General features: G+C 36.8%; 2 protein-coding genes across 4 annotated transcripts in view; one reads left to right on the top strand and one right to left on the bottom strand.

Moving 5' to 3' along the window:
- LOC127943069 (tyrosine-protein phosphatase non-receptor type 4) overlaps positions 1–4,268 on the top strand; it is a 33,508-nt gene extending 29,240 nt beyond the window's left edge. For all 3 annotated transcript variants that reach the window (XM_052539203.1, XM_052539201.1, XM_052539202.1), the window contains exons 24-27: positions 910–1,038; positions 1,118–1,266; positions 1,368–1,503; positions 2,035–4,268. In XM_052539203.1, coding sequence (XP_052395163.1) covers positions 910–1,038; positions 1,118–1,266; positions 1,368–1,503; positions 2,035–2,133 — 513 coding nt within the window. In that variant the 3' untranslated portion in view covers positions 2,134–4,268. The remainder of the gene's footprint in view (positions 1–909; positions 1,039–1,117; positions 1,267–1,367; positions 1,504–2,034) is intronic.
- A 65-nt stretch (positions 4,269–4,333) lies between these two features.
- On the bottom strand, positions 4,334–8,240 carry LOC127943071 (keratin, type I cytoskeletal 19-like). Its single transcript, XM_052539204.1, has 8 exons — positions 7,733–8,240; positions 7,187–7,269; positions 6,749–6,905; positions 6,021–6,185; positions 5,816–5,941; positions 4,888–5,108; positions 4,713–4,765; positions 4,334–4,572 (listed from the first exon to the last, which is right to left on the bottom strand). The coding sequence occupies exons 1-8, from the start codon at positions 8,177–8,179 to the stop codon at positions 4,466–4,468; spliced, it is 1,359 nt and encodes a 452-aa protein (XP_052395164.1). The 5' UTR covers positions 8,180–8,240; the 3' UTR covers positions 4,334–4,465.
- Positions 8,241–19,239: the final 10,999 nt, after the last annotated feature.

The raw sequence follows: 19,239 nt of genomic DNA, 5'->3' as shown, positions 1-19,239 counted from the left end.
TCATCAAATAAAAAATATTCACACTCATAAACATGATAAAAATTTATATTTATTATTATATTATTACTTCAATAATGTTTTAAGAAACTACAGATTGTAAAAAATATTATACTTTTTATACATTTTAATTTCAATCACAAATTTTCATATTTTAATAATTCATTAAATAACTATTTATATGCGTGTATACATTTATTCAGTCACTGTAGATCCATTTTAATTAATAAACTAATGAAAATTATAGATATAAGAAATAATAGAATTCAAAATTCCAAATCTTTTTTTTTAAATAAATTGCATTTATTATTGTTATAAACTATAAGTAGTCAAACGTCAACAGCTGATAATTTAATATATTTAATAAATTGCAAAATGTCCTGAATGAATTAAATAAGTTACAACTAAATTACTTTCCTGCTCTTTTGTGTCAGATTCATTGCTATGCTTTATTCTTAATAAAGAAAAAAAATTAATTTTAAAATAATTTGTAAATATCTTCAATAATTGTATCTAATTGTATTGTTTATTTCTATAATAAAAATGTAAACATTTATAAAAAGCTTTTCCTTTCTGCTGATGCAACCAAGGCCTTGAGGGCGGGGCCTAAGTATTAATTATTATTAAATACTAGAAAAATACTGAATATTAATTTTTAATTAAATATTATATTTGGCTTATTGTGTTCCAAAGTCAAACAATCCAATCAAATCCTGACAGATAAATTAATTCCCGCCTTAAATTACTTGTATTTTAAAAGTAAATGTCACTTTACGGAAGTGAAATAATATTTAAAAAATGCCATTTTGTGACTTTTTTTTTTGTTTCACTTTTGTCCTCCACATGGTTGTGTTCTGATTCATAGCAGTGATTTTTGTCATATATGGTATACCTTGACATTTTTTGTTTTAGGTGAAATGTCATCAATACTGGCCAAACATTTCAGAAAGTGGCAACTACGGAGGCTTTCAGGTTACATGTGTGTCAGAGGAAGGGAACTCGGCGTACCTGCTCAGAGATTTGACACTTACACACCTGGAGGTGACGCATCTCTTTACATGTTCCATATTATTAGTGTAAATACATTTCTGTGCTAATATCTGCTTGGATGTTTGTACAGAGTAAAGAAGAGAGGCAGATTTGTCAGATGCAGTACTTGGCGTGGCCTGACCACGGCGTCCCGGACGACTCGTCAGACTTCCTGAACTTTGTCAGTCAAGTACGCAGCAAAAGAACCGAAGCCTCTGAACCTGTGGTGGTTCATTGCAGGTCAGGCCTGGAAAATGTCGCAACAGTATCATCTGTCGACATCCCAAAAACACCATAATGGTGAACAGAATGTTTATTGACTCCACCCCTTTTTCTTCCAGCGCTGGGATTGGTCGCACCGGGGTGCTTATCACGATGGAGACAGCGATGTGTTTGATAGAAAACGGTCAGTCGGTGTATCCCTTAGACATCGTCAGAACCATGAGAGACCAGCGTGCCATGATGATCCAGACTCCTGTGAGTACTCTAGTCCACATTGCTGCTCTTTCTAGCCAAGAACCGCCCTCTTAGACAGGAAGGGACTGTTTGATTGACAAGTAAAGTTACGTTTAGTATGCATGTACTGTAGATGCACATTTATCGCAGAAAGTTTTTCTAAAAACAAATTATAGCGATGAATTAATACAGACTGTCTAACGATTGCATCAAACCAATTAATTTAATTGGATCGAATGATTTGCTAATGTTATGTTTAATTCGAAATAAATACAGATGCACATTTATGCAAAGTGCTTTTTCCCAAAAAATATTTGTAGTTCTACCATGAGCTATAGTTAAAATTTTGTTGATATGTTAAGTTTCTCAAACTAACTATAAATATAAATTTTCTAAATTCTACGTTATAAACTTCGCAACTTTGGTTAATACAACAATTAATTATTTCTTGGTGGACTGGTACAAACAAAGAGTCTCAAAAATTGCATCAGACCAGCTAATTCCCAGTTTTGTTTATTCATAGTGCAACTCAGTCATTTTATTTGTTTGCAGAGCCAGTACCGTTTTGTCTGCGAAGCGATTCTGAAAGTTTACGATGAGGAGCTTGTAAAGCCGTTTGAGACTGAGCCGCCGTGCGAAAAGGAAGAATGAACACCGCCCTACAGCATTTCTGAGGTTCTTCTGTGATTTACAACTACTGCCAGTGAGATCGGCACTCAGCTCGCTGTCACCCCCTGCTGGACGGCAGTGGACATGACTGCCTACAAGCTAGAATACAGACGAAAAAGCACTATTGCACTTTACAGCGACAAACAATGACTTAAGGGAATTTTTCATTTAAAGAAAAAAAAACTTATCAGGTTACTGATGAGTAGGTTCTGTTAATAATGTTAATTATTTGAGTTAGAGAAAGAAATTTGCTTTTGCTTTTGTGCCAAAAGCTGAAATGAGCCACAGTCCATGTCAGAATTAACTCTTGCAACTAATGACAGCACGTTTTATGTTTTATTTATTTGTTTTTGGGGATATTTACCAGTGGAATTGAACAATAGGTGCAACAGGTGCTCTGCCTTTTTTTCTTCCCTTTTCCTGACAGCGACTGTAATTGTTTTAACGTTAACGTTTACGTTACGTTATTAAAATCGTTAACTTTTTTTTTAATTGTCAAACAAAAACCAAGCTTTTAACGATACACATATCATTAGTTTTTACCCTGGCGCTTCAAATATAGTCTTTACGAAAGTACTTCCATGGTAACATTAAAGTTCTCTATCAATTTAGCGAAATTAACAGGCCACCAGCTGCATTAAATATGAGCCATGGTGAAGATGTTTCTTGCTGCCAAATTTCACAGCTGTTTGCCTCTAAAACCGGTTGGTACGTCGCTTTGGCTAATCGCTATTTATTGCAAGGCTACATGTAGTACGTAAAACGGCTGGCGTTTTGTATCGTTAAATATGCATCAGGCAGCTGTTCCTCTCTCAGATCCATGTTTGCCGGATCTTTGAAGCATATTATTTAGAAAATAAAGCTGTGAAATTCACATTAGCTTTGTTGGCAGAAACTGGATACTCAATTGATAGCTATGGATGCAAATTAAATGTTTACTGTACGATTTAGTCTAGCGTTTTCTCTGGTTAGCATAAAGATCATCACATATTTGCAATTACCAATGATTTTCCATGTTTACGATCAAATTTTCTAACTTCTACTGCAAGAAATCGATTACCTTCAGATTTTAGTTGGTCATCCTGTACGAATAATTTTGTGTTTTTGGTTGAGAACGGTTTTAATAAATGCTTATCGTTGGTTAGGATTATCCATATCTCCTCTTTCCTAACTTGTTACCAGTAAGCTATTACCTGCAATATACTCGAAAGGTGATCATAGTTCATTAAGTACTTGCTATGACTGTAGAGATGATGGCAAAACTCATTGACTGCTTTAACATTTTATTAACTGCAAGTGCAATTTTTTTTTAAATCAATTAATTTAACAAATTTTTAGTTTTAAGTTCTCATTTTCTGCAATCTGAAGAGAAGGGATAAGTATGAAAGAAGCAAAAAAAAAAAAATGTATTGCGACACTCCGGACCATCTTAATTGTTTGAGATTTTGATGATTTTAAAAACATTTCCCTCCTCACAATGTTTTGCGATGCCATTGCGCAAACGATTTGGCGTCAAGGACCAATCCCGCCCACCGTTTTGAATGTGAGACGATTTTGCTTCAGTGTACGCCGTTATAGCGCAGCATTTAGAAATTTACTACCGACGTTGCTTCGGAAGTGTGGTATTTTTGTATTTAATGAAAAATGGACAGAAAAAATGACAGCACTTTGCAACTGACTGTGGTAGTCAGCTGTGCTACTGTAGAATTTATACTGTAATTGTGTGATGGGCAAAATTCTGGTGTTTAATTATTTATGTTGAACATTTTGTCAAATATGGATACCTGGGGGGGGGGGGGGGGGCTCTTAACTACATAGAGTCATATGTGAAATACTTGTAAATACAATGTTATATATTAAAAGTGTTCTGAAAAGATAATGGTGGTTATTTTTGTTTTAGTAAATTTTTAAAACATCAGAAAAGTACAGAGGGAATTGTATGTCATGTTTGTATATCTCCCAGTTGTGTTTGTGTGTATGAGAGCGAGTATGTCTTTTGTACAGATTGTTTTGTTTCTTACTGGTGTACAATACATTTTGAAATTGTCCTTAAATAAGCTGACTCTACTAATGGCACTTGTGACACGTCAAATCAAATATAATACAGCTCAAACTTCTATTTTCAGTGTTGTTTTTGATAAATATCGACCTACTGTTCCTACAGGAATGAAAGAACAAACACTTTTAATTTCTCATCTTATATTTTTTTATTCTTCGTCACATTTTTACATGAGATGTTGAACAGGGATAATTTAATCAGCGGTATTGAGGCTTAAAATTTATGCCGGCTTTACAGAGCTCATTGCTGTCACTTTTACTTCTTCACGACCTCGACATCAACGTCCTCTGTGCGAGAAACGACCTTTCCGTCAACCACTTCTTCGATTACTGTGCGAACACGCTTGGTCACCACAGGTTCGGCTGGAGAGGGAAAAATTGTACGTTAAAACCTACACAGATGCATCTACGGTACTTAAAAAAAGTACAGTTTTAAATTTGAGTATAAACCATTCGAATATGTATAATACAATTAGCATGCAATTAAAACAATTAAAACTTACGCTTGGGGGGAGGAGGAGCAGCTACAACCTCTACAACTTTGATTGTCTGTTTCCTGTAAAAAAAAAAAAAAAAAGAAAAGATAAGAAAATCAATATCGTAGAACTCCTATGTTTTTTAAAAAGACAATTTGATGTTCATTTGTTTATTTGTAAAAAAAATGAAAATAAAACTTACTGAATCTCTTCTCCATCCAGAAGTCTCCTGTACTCTGCAATCTCCATCTCTAGCCTGGTTTTGATGTCCAGGAGCAGTTTGTATTCGTTCCCCTGTCTTTCGATGTCCATGCGCACCTGAGAAAGCTCCACCTCCAGACTGTTAATGAAAGCCTGCAATTGGCTGAGCTGAAGGTTGTAGCGTGACTCTGTCTCTCCCAGTGTGCCTTCAAGTGCCGCTTTCTGTCAAATCATAAAGCATAAAAGAATGTTGTGGGGCTATGCATAATAAGTGGCTGCCTCTAGAAGCAGCTATTGCAAAATGTCATTTTTATGGCATTGGTTTCTGTTCCTGTAGCCTTTGCGCTTTGTTGGACACCTCTGACGGCTGCTAAATGATTTTGGAGAGCCAAGGATCTTTTTATACAGTTGTCCGAGGGGTGGGGTTATTTCAGTTTATGTAATGATTATCGGAAAAGCATCAAACAGGTGTGCCATGGGTGCGCCAGTTAAATGGCCCAGGACAGAGCCCTGAGGCACGCCTAACCTGATCTAGACGATTCTATAGATAAACATTAATTCTAGTTTAATTACCCATAATTTAGGTTTGATGGGTCAGGATTGACATCATAAAACAATACCACATGATAACGTTCGCTAACAATAGCAGCCATTAAACATTACATCAAGCTAAAAAGGTCAGTAGTTCATAATATCAAATGTATTCCTTTATATAATTCTTATAAATACTGCGGATGACATGCCTCATCTAAAAAAGTATTAAAAAACATTTTTAACACTATTGATCAAAGCTAGTAGAAACTTGAACATAAAATAATAATTAGGGGTGTGGCTATGCATTCTGGATCAAGTAAAGCTCCTCCTAGTGGTTGTGGAAATGTTTTTTAATTAATTAAAACTGAATTTTAATGCGAAAGAAAGACTTTTACCATGCTGAGCTGTGACTGTAGTTCGATCTCCAGGCTCTGAAGTGTCCTCTTGAGCTCATTGATTTCACTGCGGGACATTGTAAGGTCTTCTTGTTTGGTGGATACCTGCTTGTTCAGTTCGTCGAACTGTAGGGAAAGAGCTTTGAGGTCATTTTCCAGCTGATTGTGTATGTTTTAGACATTGCATATAAGAAAATGCACTTACTTTGCCCTTGTACCATGAGTCCATGTCTCTGCGGTTCTTCTCGATGACGCCTTCATACTGTTGTCGGATCTCCTCCATGATGCGGGCCATGTCTTGCTGAGGTGCAGCATCAACCTCTACGTTTACGTTGCTGGAGGACATTTGAGAGCGAATAGCTGCGAGTTCCTACAGAAAAATAATTAAGATGTTAGCTTATACACCTTTTCGTACATTGCATATTTTTTAAGAATGTGGGAATTGCTATTATAGGAGATGAACAAGCTTGAACTTTGACTCTTGAGGTACAGGCACATGAGCGAAATTTCAAGGAATAGTTACAAATCGCTCCCTTTAGACACTACAGCTAGCAGGAAATATCTTCTTTCTTTTTTTTTATAAAATCATAACTAGTAGGCATTTGAGCTGAGATAAACAATTAGGGGTGTGGTTATGTAGGTTTGATTAAAAAAATTTTTTTTTAATCGAATTGAACTTTCACACAAAATTTCCTTTTGCACAGATCCCTGCTGGAGTGGGAAATGTGACTGCACCTTTAAGTTTTGAATGCCAGTGCTCCAGGTAGCATTTAATTACAGGACAAGAATTTCTAATAGTATCTTATGTTTACGATTGCACATGTTTGGAGAAGATTATTGGTCTGGTGGATTACTGGGTAAAGATCGTGCCTCGCTTGCGTGCCTCGGTTTGTCTTGCCTGGAGGGCCTTTATAAAATATTTTTTGATCTCACCTCTGCATGGTTCTTCTTCAGGTAGACTAGCTCCTCATTCAGACCCTCGATCTGCATCTCGAGGTCCGAGCGAGACATAGTGAGGCTGTCCAGAACCTTCCTTAGACCGGCGATGTCAGCCTCCACTGACTGACGCAGGGCCAACTCATTCTCATACCTGAAAGCAGCCCCCAAGAATAACAATGTAAGGCTGGGAATCTAGACAAACCCAAGTGTTAAAATGTTGGGTGTGACATTAACAAGCTCACAAAATTAGGGGAAACCCTAGCTGGCAATGAAAGGTTGTTTTACTGGTCTAGACTGGTTTAAGATGTTTGTTTGTTTTCATTTTACTTAATTACTCGAACGAAGTTTGATATTAAAGGCAATACAAACTTCATGAAAAGAGGTTTTAAATGAGGGAATAAGAAAGTTAAGGTTTGTGTTTGTTGTACTAACTTGACTCTGAAGTCCTCAGCTGCCAGTTTGGCATTGTCGATCTGAAGGATGATTCTGGCATTGTCCTGGCTGGCGACAATGATCTGAAGACAAACGGATGAATTGAGACTCCCTTACAGCTTATGAAAGTAAACAAAACATTGTGTGTGCGTGTATATATATATATATATATATATATATATATATATATATATATATATATATATGCTAAAACATTCCTATACAGATTGTTACTTTTAATTTCTTAGTTTTATTTAGTTGCAGTTATCTTAGTGGTCCAGCTAGTTGCCAAGATAACATTTATGTTTTTTTTTTTTTTTCAGACTTTTTATTGTTTTGGTTTTGGTTTAACATAACCCTGTCATGATTTTCTAATATAGACAAATGCAGACTTTGGCTTTAGCTTTTAGTTTTAACGGTTTACTCTTTTACGTCAACAAAACAGAATAATTATACTACTATGGTATAACTACCATACTCTTCATTAAAAAATTCCACGTTGTAAATCATACACATTCTATGGCTTTGTAATGTAAAATCGTTTACTTTTTTGCGCAGATCTTCAATTGTGACGTAATAGTGGCTGTAGTCTCTGGAGACAGGGGTCCTCTTGTCGTACCACTCCCGGATCTGGCGCTCCAGTTGCGCGTTGGCTTTCTCCAGGGAGCGCACCTTCTCCAGGTAGCTCGCCAGACGGTCGTTGAGGTTCTGCATGGTGGCCTTCTCGTTCAAAGCCACACCGAAGCCATTGTCACCTCCACCTCCACCGCCGCCGCCACCGAGCGCGCTGGCCAGGTCGAAACTGCTCCTGGAACCCTGTGCGTAAGAGACGCGCACGCTGGAGCCCCCTGCACCTGCATAGACACTTGGCGCATGACCAACGGCGATGCGCTTGGAGTATCCCCCGCTGAGCGAGAGCGAGGTGAAGGGACGAGAACTGGAACTGGAGCTGGACATGCTCCTGCGTGAAAACGACTGGTTAACCTGAGACATGGTTTCTGTTCCTAGCCTTTGCGCTTTGTTGGACACCTCTGACAGCTGCTCAATGATTTTGGAGAGACAAGGATCTTTTTATACAGTTGTCCGAGGGGTGGGGTTATTTCAGTTTATGTAATGATTATCGGAAAAGCATCAAACAGGTGTGTCATGGGTGTGCCAGTTAAATGGCCCAGGACAGAGCCCTGAGGCACGCCTAACCTGAACTAGACGATTCAATAGATACACATTAATATTACATAAATACACATAAATGTATTACTTTACATAGTTCTTATAAGTACTGCGGGTGACATGCCTCATCTCAAAGTATTAAATTATAATTCTAGCATTTTATTGCATGCTGCCTTTAGAACAACACACCAAGACTAAATTAAATATTTGTAGTTAATTTCAAAGGATAAAAATTAGATTAGATCATTTTTTTTTCACCAACTATTCTTCCATTTTCTTCATGTGCATGCTATTTTGTACAAGTATTAATATAATATATATTAATTATATATTATTAAATTATATATTATTAAAAAGAGCTTCTTTAAAGAGTTATTTATTTGAAAATGAACGAATGTGTAGGCCTACATAATTATTGTTATATACTATATTTATTAAAACAAACCTAAAATAAACACTTTTTAAAAATATAAATGAATTTGCGTTATGTCAAGTTTTAAAAAAAATGTTTATGTATAAAGTACCCGTACAGTGACTTTGACAGTTTGATCATATGATTAGGTTATTGCTCTGTACGGTATGTGCAGAATGAGGGCTTAATGTCACTGTCAATCCACACCCTTAATGATTAGGGTTTGGGCATGAAAATGCTTTTCTCAGTCTTTTAGCATCATTATCAACCTCGACACTTTAACCAGCCCAAAGGCATGTAATTACAATGTTTTCGAGTCAAGTGTGGGCTATCTGTGATTAAATGTCCCAGCCACATCGTACAAAGGTGATGAACAATTACACACGTCCCTATATGATGCGTGTGCATAATTATTGTATCTTTCACCTTGTCTTTTGTCATTTCACTTTCTTTTTTATAAACCTGTTGTATAGCCTCAATCCTTCGTTCGCATTTCGCAGCTCTCTTCTCATGCCCTAATGAGGGCGTGTCTGATGCTCCGTGTTATCTCTCGTCTCCGGTGTCAAGGTCTCTGTCTCTCGCGTGCGCTGCTGTTGCTGCAGGTTTCGCTCTTTCCCTCTTTCCCCTCTCACACACTTTCTCCCGCTCCGTCACCGCTTTCGTGCATCACCACTCCCTTCGGAGTCATGACTTGTTCAAACCTCTTTTGTTGGTGGTGGGTTTACTCATTTGAATCTTTAGTTTTGATTCTGAGGGTGGGTGAGATTTTAAAAGGTAGTGAAGAGGTTTAATGAGATAAAGGTAAAGGTAAAATTGATTATAGTAAACACGTAATCTTACATTAGAGGAAAGTGTCTATAACTATATATATATATATATATATATATATATATATATATATATATATATATATATATATATATATATATAGAGCCTACATGCACACACAGAAGCAAGAGATGAATTGGGTCATTTTGAAATATATAACTGATTAATTACATGCAATAAAACAAAAAAAATTGCCTAAATAAATAAAAATGTGTACAATGCATAACTTATTGTTAACACTTATTTTGATGCTTATTATTCATATTTTAAAAAAAGTTTAATATTCAGAATTTGCTGATGTATTAGAGTATTTTTCAGATTTTTTAAAAAAAAGTAAAACTTATAGCCTAATAATAGTTGAGCCACTGACACATTTTACCATGAATCAGCTGACTCATTATAGTTTATCTTGCCACTTGCACAGTTCACTGTTAATCATCTGACATATTGTACACCACAGCTATTTTATATAAAATATTAATTAATTAATTAAATAAATGGTTACTAAATAATGATCTGACAATTAATAATTTGATAATACTTAAGAATTTTGACTTTCTTTTGCATTTTATCAATATGTATAACACAATTATATCTAATAGACAATTTTGCATTGACAAAATTGGTTTAACCTGCCATATACAACATGTACTTGCATGCAAAATCATTTTCAGTATGCTTACGTACACCTCTGAATGACTAAAACTATAGGGTTGTGTAAGTAAAGAGATGATGCCTCTTATTTCAAGCTCATATAATACTGTACGTCATCATTTATGTGTAAAGGTGTTTGTTTTTGTCTTTAGTGTTGGTCCTCTGACTAAAGAATGACCTTTGAATGAAATCCTTGCTGTATTTAGACATAAAGGCAATACTGGGCCGTGGTTTCGCGTAGGTAAGATGATACCTGTAGGGGTAAATGGTTACCAAAACAACAAAATCTTGCACCAGAAGTCATACACAGTTGCTTTTTCAGCACAAACATAAAGAATCAATTTACTATAAATAAGAGATTTAAGTGCAGTCCACACTAAAATACTCATCAACATTTGTTAAAGGTTACACAAGTGATTTTCTCTCGTGTGCTGCTACCTGTCGGCCAACATCATAACTATTAACCCTTAAGTGCCCCGCCAGGTACAGCTTTAACTGTTCAGTGCATCGCTTCTGTTTACACAGCAAAGGTCATGTGGCTTAAAGGTCAACATAACGCCTCGGTAAGCTGAAAACCAACGGTTCATTCCGCCACCTCGACCTGTTGAACCAGTCTACAGTTAATGTCATTTGAGTTATGCGCCCATCCTTGTTTTGGGTTTAATCATCAAAGACACTCCTCAACATAATTATTTTCTGAGACTCTCAGGCTCTTCTCTCACCCGAGGCGACTGCCAACCCGTGTCAAGCAGATTAAAGACTTCTTTTGTGAAGGGTTTCACTTCACAACTTAATTGAACTCTTTACATGCATGATTTTTATTGATACCAATGTTCTGGAATCTTAGGTGACACTCCATTGTGGTTGAAGATTATTGTTGTCCTGTAGTAGTTTTAGCTTTAAAAAAATCGTAAAGGTTTATGTATGATTTATATAAATCTTTAAAGAGCAAGATAATTATGGCGAGGTCATCATTCACTATAGGACAAATCTAACTGAATAAGTTTATTTCCTCGTATATATGTTTATTTATACATTTTTCAAGCACTGAACATAACGTATAGATCACATTTGTCTTTGGATGACAAAAACCTCAGACACAGAGACGCACACTTTATAAAACACTCACTTGCCTTGGTTTTCTCCATAACGTATTAACACACATTGACAAACACACAGGTCCTGAAGACAACAAAAGTTGGTGATTGGAGTTGTTTCACATGTGCTTCAGACACCAGTCCTGCTGGCAGCAGTCCCCATAATGTCCACTAGAGGACACAGCGTGAGTTACTGTATGTATATGTATGTATACGGCATGTATACAGTGTGTTGGCATTAAGGGCATAGCCCTTAAATGGATCAATCATATTTGAAAAACAGAACTTTTTCTGTTCACCTTGGTGAAGTTTTGTCATCTGCTGCCCCTCTTTTTTGTGGCGTCCCCCAAGGGTCAGTATTGGGCCCTATGTTGTTTTCTTTGTATATGCTGCCCTTGGGGTATATTATTAGAAAGCACAATATCTCCCTCCACTGATGATGATGTACAAATTTATTTGCCTGTCAAAACAAATGACAAAGCTTAATTTCTGTCATTACTTAATTGCCTGAGAGATTAAAAAATATGGCTGGATAAGAACTTTCTTTGTCTCAATGAAAATAAGACTTGGGGATTTAAGTGCTTGTGTAGATGCACTTGGTAATTTAGGTTTGTATGGTCATCCGGATCTAAAAGGCGGATCAAAAAAAAATTGATGGGGTGGCGAGAAGGGGGCAGGAATTTTTGAGGGGTGGCAACATATGGCAGACGTATATATACTGAATTTAGTCACAGTTATCACAGTTTGATGATAAATATATGTGCACACTACAAAAGGACACAGGCTGCCATTTACAAACTTAATCTCATGCAATCAATGTCTTGAATTTGAAACCGTTCATATAAGAATAAGTGACCATACCCCATAAGCACCACCACACTCACTAATGCATACAGTATGCATCGACATGTAATTAAGAGCATTATAAAAGGTTCAGTGTTATCAATATGTCAATTTATTATAAGAAACACAAGATTTTAACAGCCAATGACATTTCCAGCTGGGGAGACTCAACTGATTTTCTACTGTTAAGTGTTAATCACCATCTAACTCAACCAGTCTATACTACATTTAGCCTCAGATGTAATATGAATATGGTCCCTGAAGCATAGGAATAGCATAGCAATTTCTTACATAATTTCTTTGAGTTAGACCAAACTTTTATTTTGGTGGGTTGTAGACAGAGTTTTCTGTGTTTATTAATAAACTATTATTATTAGCTATTAGGCCTACTTGATGTATAGCATACTCTTCTGTGCAATCTTTTCTCTTTGCTGGATTGCTGATGTACTCTACCCGGGCATAGATGTTCATCCATCAATCATGAACATTCAACCGCAAACATGAGGTGCGAGCGGTCGCGAGCGTGGATGGGAGAATGGAGGAAGTTTTTTTTTTTTGAGCAACCGGGATGGTGCCCCCTCTGGGAGTTGGTGCCCTACTCTGCGTGTAGGGAGCGACGGTACTGAACACCTTTAATATTGCAGACACTAGTCCATATTGATTAAATGCTCTACTTTTGATTTATTCATAAAAAATGGCCGAATTCCGTGACGTTCTGCTTTATACAGCAAGTTCCATTTCCGCGATTCAACCCTGTCGCTTTTCAAACACAAACAGGGTGAATTTATGAATGAAAGTGTGAAAGTTCTGACACAAAACGAAGTTGTTACGTATCCTCACGCTTTTTAAAAGTGGGTAACTATGCTTGACAGGTGCAATATTTGAAATCGAAAATTATTAATTTATTTTTTAAATTACATTTATCTGAATATATGTCAGAGTTCGGAGCGGGTTCGCGAATCATTTGAGTCAGTTCGGGAGTTCGGAGCGGGATCGCGAATCATTTGAGTCAGTTCGGGAGTTCGGAGCGGGATCGCGAATCATTTGAGTCAGTTCGGGAGTTCAAAGCGTGTTCGCCAATCATTTGAGTCAGTTTGGGGATCGCAAATCATTTGAATCAGTTCGGGAGTTCGGAGCGGTTTCGCGAATCATTTGAGTCAGTTTGGGGATCGCGAACCATTTGAATCAGTTCGGGAGTTCGTAGTGGGATCGCGAATTTGAGTCAATTATGAGGATCGTGAATCATTTGAGTTAGTTCGGGAGTTCGTAGCGGAATCGCGAATTTGAGTCAATTATGGGAATCGCGAATCATTTGAGTCAGTTTGGGAGTTCGCGGCGGGATCGCGAATCATTTGAGTCAGTTTGGGGATCGCGAATCATTTGAATCAGTTCGGGAGTTCGTAGCGGGATCGCGAATCATTTGAGTCAGTTATGTGGATCCCGAATCATTTGAGTCAATTTGGGAGTTCGGAGCGGGATAGCGAATCATTTGAGTCAATTCGGGAGTTCGGGGGTTCGCGAATCATTTGAGTCAGTTTGGGGATCGCAAATCAATTGAATCAGTTCGGAAGTTCGGAGTGGCTTCGCGGATCATTTGAATCAATTCGAGAGTTCGGAGCGGGTTCGCGAATCATTTACGCTCGTAGATTTTCAAATTGGCCATAACCTTTAATTCCTTGCTGCCAACCTGCCACGTAAGGAGTTTGAAAGTGTAATTCATGCTTTTATAACATCTAGACTAGACTACTTTAACTTTTTATATTTTGGTTTGGATCAGTCTCTTCAACGCTTACAGCTTTTAACTGGGACTTAAAGTATGAGTACATTACCCCTTTTTTAGCTTCACTACATTGGCTTCCTGTCTTGATTTTGGTTTGTTTTTAAGATTTTAAATGGGTTGGTGGCAGCATATTTATCAGAGCTTTTGCATATCCATGCTCCTGTTAAAGCACTGAGGTCGTCCAATCAGGTGCTCTTGAGTCTTCAATGTACCGAGAACTAGGTTAAAAATTAAAGGTGACCACGCTTTTTCAGTGGTTGCACCTAATTTGTGGAATAGTTTACCTGTACACATAAGATATGCTCAGCCTGTTGGGATTTTTAAGTCATTACTTAAGACACACCTGTATTCCTTGGCTTTTAATTTCGAGCTGATCTGAGACATTGTGATGTTTTTACTGTATTTGTCTTGTTTGTGTGTTACTTCTTATTTTTATTTTTATTTTCCGGACATTAAGCACTTTGGTCAACCATGGTTGTTTTTAAATGTTCTATATTAATAAATATGAACTGAACTGAACTAATTATATGTATTTTGAATATGTATTCTGAATATGTAATTATATGTTATTATAATAAAATATATGACTATTTTTATTAAATGTATTTATTCTGAATATATGCATTTCTATATACATATAGTAATATATGTGTGTGTGTGTGTGTGTGTGTGTCCACACACATTACAAATATAATAATATTAAATAAAAATATTAATAATAATAAAATACATCTACATATCTCAAGTGATCTAAATGATTTTATTTTGTGTTCTTTCAAATAGACTTTAACACCCTTAATAACAAAGCCTCTTTCTCATTTTGACTGCGCATCTATTTTTTTCTGTTAAATCCATCTTTTGATGTGGCTGTTGTGATATTGTTGTTCGTTTTTGATCATGGTTGGTGTGGTTAGTGCGGTTACATGCAGTCACATTGTCCGATAATGTAGCAGACGATTGACATAATGTGGCATGTTTCAGGGATAATGTGGCTTTTTCATGGGAGACAATCATGTTTGTTTTGACTCTTTTTTTTCATGAAAGATAATCAGGTGACTTTGCAGGAGTCATTTAACAGCAAAAGTTCGTTGACAGTTTGTCTCCGAGTAAAATTTTTGCCCTTTTTTCAGTTAATCCTGTTTGAGTGTTTGTTCATCAAGCCTAACAATTCCAGTGTAATTGAAGCATTTCTCTTTGAATGACCTCTTCATCATCTCCTTAGAGAACTAATGAAGTGTAAAATTAAGCAGCTAGTGGCTGAACTAGTTTTTGCTCCAAATATTACATTGGAAAACTACAACTTTAACAAAACCATTAATCAGAACTATCAGCTAAATGCTAATTTTAACAGTTAAAGCTGCAGTCGGTAACTTTTGATGCTTTAGCGGTTGATAAACAGAACTGCTTGCGTCTTGCGGAAGAACATCGTAGCCGGAACTACTTCTCTCTGTTTATGTCTATGAAGAATCACAACGGTACCGGGTTACTCCGAAGCAATCTAAAATAGTCTGAATATAAACGCTTATTATAGGTGCACCCTAGCGATTCAGGACAAGCTAAAAACATGGTTTGGAAAATGGATTCATGGTGTACTCGCTTATTATATACATTTTTCTACATTTTGAACACAAACAAAGTTACAGACCGCAGCTCTGATTGGTTGTTTCTTAACGGGAGCAGATGAATTTCTGCAAATGGCAATAGGACCACTGGGAGGAACCAGAGGAGCTTGATTTTTTCACAGATTATCTGTCTCATATTCTACTGTCAGGACATAATGACAGGTTTAACAAATATGTAAAAAAATATATTTTTACAAAAGTTACCTACTGAAGCTTTAACTTGCTTCGGGGGGTTAGATCTCCTTAATCAGAAAAGGCTTACCGGTTGAATGCTAAAGATAACAGCTAACTTTTGCTAGGCATTATAGACTTGATCAGAAAAGACTCACCAGTTGACTGCTAATGCTAATGGCTAGTGTTTTCCAGACATTATAGACATCCCTGATCAGAAGACTGGACTGGATGTTACCTCACCAATTTAATGTTACCAGCTAACATTCTTCAGATTTTACTGATCTCCTTAATCAAAACAAACTAACCAATGTATTGCTTCTGTTAATGGTTAATGCCCTCCATGTATTACAGATTTTCTTGATTGAAACCAATTTAACAGTTGAATGCTAATGCTAATATGTAAACTTTCTACTGACGTTACAGACCTCCCTGTTCAGAAAACGTACAAACTTAGCCTACAGTTTAATGCTAATGTTAATGCTAGGTGTAAGCTTGAGAAGATCACACTGAACAATAAAAGTCTATTGCTTTTCTTTAGTTTTACTTACCTCCTTTATTAAATCAAATTCACCACTTTGATGCTAATGCTAATGGCTAACTTTTGACCTCCTTGATCAGAACAGTCTTACATGTTTAATACTAATGTTAATGGCTAGATTTCATTATATTGCAGAATGTACTCACCAGCTAAATGCTAATTCGGTAACACTTTAGAATACTGTTTTTTACTTACTGCATAACTAATAAGGAATTACTGAAGGACTAACATTTTTAATTAACACTTAACTCACTACTGTTAACTACTAAGGAAGATATGTTAATTAATCAGTATTTAATATAATTTTATGATTGTGTTAAGTAACAGTTAGCTTAATCAATAACTAATTAATTCTGTCATACGTACTGAAGAACTACTATTAAATATCTACTAGTTAGGGTTCATGAAAAATAACCATGAAGTAACTACTTGTAACGAGGAGTCAGAGGCTTTCAGATCCATGTGCAGAAACTTTATTGAGAGGATGTTCATACAGGCAGAAATCAGGAGCGGCGTCAGGTATATTAGGGATATCCAGAATCATAAACTGTAACAAGCAGAGATCAGGGCAGGCAGCAGAGAATCGGTAACACAATCCAAAGGTCCAGTATGGCAGGAACAAACACAAGGAAAAAATGCTCGGAAATGTCAGACAGGCTAAACAAGACTGTGCAATGTGGCTGTGTGTGAGTGCTGCTTATATGTGTGTGTAAATGAGGGCAGGAGATTAGCTGATGAATGAGGTGCAGGTGTGGCAAGGTGATAGTGATGCAGAGGCTCATGGGAGATGTAGTTTGGGTGTGGTGCAACAGATGAGAGGTGCTAGTGTCCAAGTGATATGGTGACATCTGGTGGTTGATGGGTGGAATGGTCCTGAGTGGAGTGCCCTCTAAGTTCATGGGCACTCCAGCTAATTATCGTGACACTACTAATGAACAGTTATACACAATTACATTGAATTGTGACCCTTTCATATAAAAGTCATTAGCAGTAGTAGTAGTAGTAGTAGTAGTATGAAAATGCCATATTATTAATTGCAATACATTTTACAGAGGTTTTGCCTGTGTAGTGAATTGTTTTGTGAGTGTGTTTTGTAAGAAATCAGCTTCCAGTAGGAACCCCACCATGACTCCAGTGCATTGCGATATTTACCTTAGTTTTTATATTTTATATATAGTACTGTATGTGTGCCTCCTCAGCATATACCACATTACCATTAATTCAATTTCTTTATGTAAGGCAAAGCTTGAGGAAAAGTGAAAATACAAGTAATGGGATGATCATGGGAAGAAGGAGGCGGGAACCGGCGGACAATCAAATAATAACTTTAATTACAAAATAAAAGACAAAACAGCGCATTAGCCCCTCACGGACGACTGACGCACACAAATAAAAACCAAACACAACTAATATCCAAGCCTGGTCCTCTCTCGTCCGTCACTGTCATCGCTCCGGTTTTATATCCCTCCATCTCCGCCTCGCTCCTGTTCCCACGTCTCTCGGCCCCGCCCCACTCGTCACACTACATTTCTCTGGCTATTACAGACCATCTTGTTTAAAATACAGACTCACCAGTTGAATGCTATTACTAACGGCTACCTGTAAACGTTTCCATGTATGACAGACCTCCTTGATTTAAACAAACTCTCAGCTTAATGCTAATGCTAACAGCTAACTTTCTCCAGGTGCTATTATACTCCCTTATTCAGAACATAACCATTGTTTGGAAATGACGGGTGTTAGCTAGCCTGCTAATCTTTGCAGTGAAAGTCTAACATGCCATTGTAAGGCCCACTTACCTACAGTAATCTTCATTAATGCTTTTCTCACGATCTGACACATTTATGTAAATCAGCTGTTGTTGTTTCTTGATTGTTTGTTTGAGCCGTAGTGACACAGCTATGTATAGAATCCAGGGGACGTGTCTGTGCATTGTAGCGTCGCATACCTAGCGTGGTTACACTTTTAATGTGCAGGTGTGTCCTGGTGGGGCTTCTACACACACTTTGCACTAGACATTATGTTTTCTAGAGATGAAGGCATTGCATACATAAAAGTGGGATGTTAGCACATGCTCTTGGAAAAAAAAATGATCATAAACACACTAGAAAGTAATTTATCCATCCACTGTTGTACATGATAATATTCACTTTCTCACATGACTAACCCCAGCTAATTGAAGCTTTTTTCAACAAGTTGTTTAAAACATTGCAGAAGCCTGATTATCTTTACAGTTTCTTTGTTATTGTCCTAGACGTGATGGTGATAGATTAGTACCAGCGTTTTCCATTAGTTTACACCAATTATAATGTTGGCGGAGCACTTAAAAAAAAGATAGGATTGCGAGGAAGAATAAATATTAATGACTTGCTGCAAAGCTGTGGATTCTTTGAAAGCTTCGAACCGAGACGTCCTTGTGTCAATAAACACGATGACACAGACATGTCATGTCTGCCAAAGAGACTGAACTGAATTATAGCCTATAATTATTGTCTCATATGATAAATGGAGCTGACTTGACATGCAGGATTTTAAAAAAAGTTATTCATGTATAATTTCACTATTCTTTAATCAGGTTTTAGATTTTGTTTTCAGTTTCAGTTTACTTTAAATAGTCATTTCAAATCCAAACTTTTTCTCAAAGTTCACAAAAACAATATTGTTGAAAAATTGCGGATATCACAAATACATATGAATAAACCAGGTGTTTGCCATCTGCACTTGCCCAAAAACTTGCCCTATAACTATTGCTTAACTACAAAAATGACAAAGCTGAAGAATGATCTCATTTGAGTCTAAACGAACAGGAACCTAAAGGCCTTGAAAAAGACTGTGTGGCGTGTCACTTTCCGGATCTCAAAGTTTGCATGTCCGAGATGACAGCTTTTAGTTTTTTTTTTTGATAAGTCACCTTGTAATTTAACCGTCAAACAGG

The sequence above is a fragment of the Carassius gibelio genome, chromosome A22 (genome assembly GCF_023724105.1).
Source record: "Carassius gibelio isolate Cgi1373 ecotype wild population from Czech Republic chromosome A22, carGib1.2-hapl.c, whole genome shotgun sequence".
NCBI lineage: Eukaryota > Metazoa > Chordata > Actinopteri > Cypriniformes > Cyprinidae > Carassius > Carassius gibelio.
This window is presented reverse-complemented; position numbering and strand designations above follow the sequence as displayed.

Excerpts from the sequence above, each read along its gene's own strand:
- LOC127943071 (XM_052539204.1), bottom strand. The coding sequence starts at position 8,179 with ATGTCTCAGGTTAACCAGTCGTTTTCACGCAGGAGCATGTCCAGCTCC. Across the intron at positions 5,109-5,815 it reads TACAGTCACAGCTCAGCATG|AAAGCGGCACTTGAAGGCAC; the intron begins GTAAAAGTCTTT and ends ATGATTTGACAG. Across the intron at positions 4,766-4,887 it reads CTGGATGGAGAAGAGATTCA|GAAACAGACAATCAAAGTTG; the intron begins GTAAGTTTTATT and ends TTTTTTTTACAG.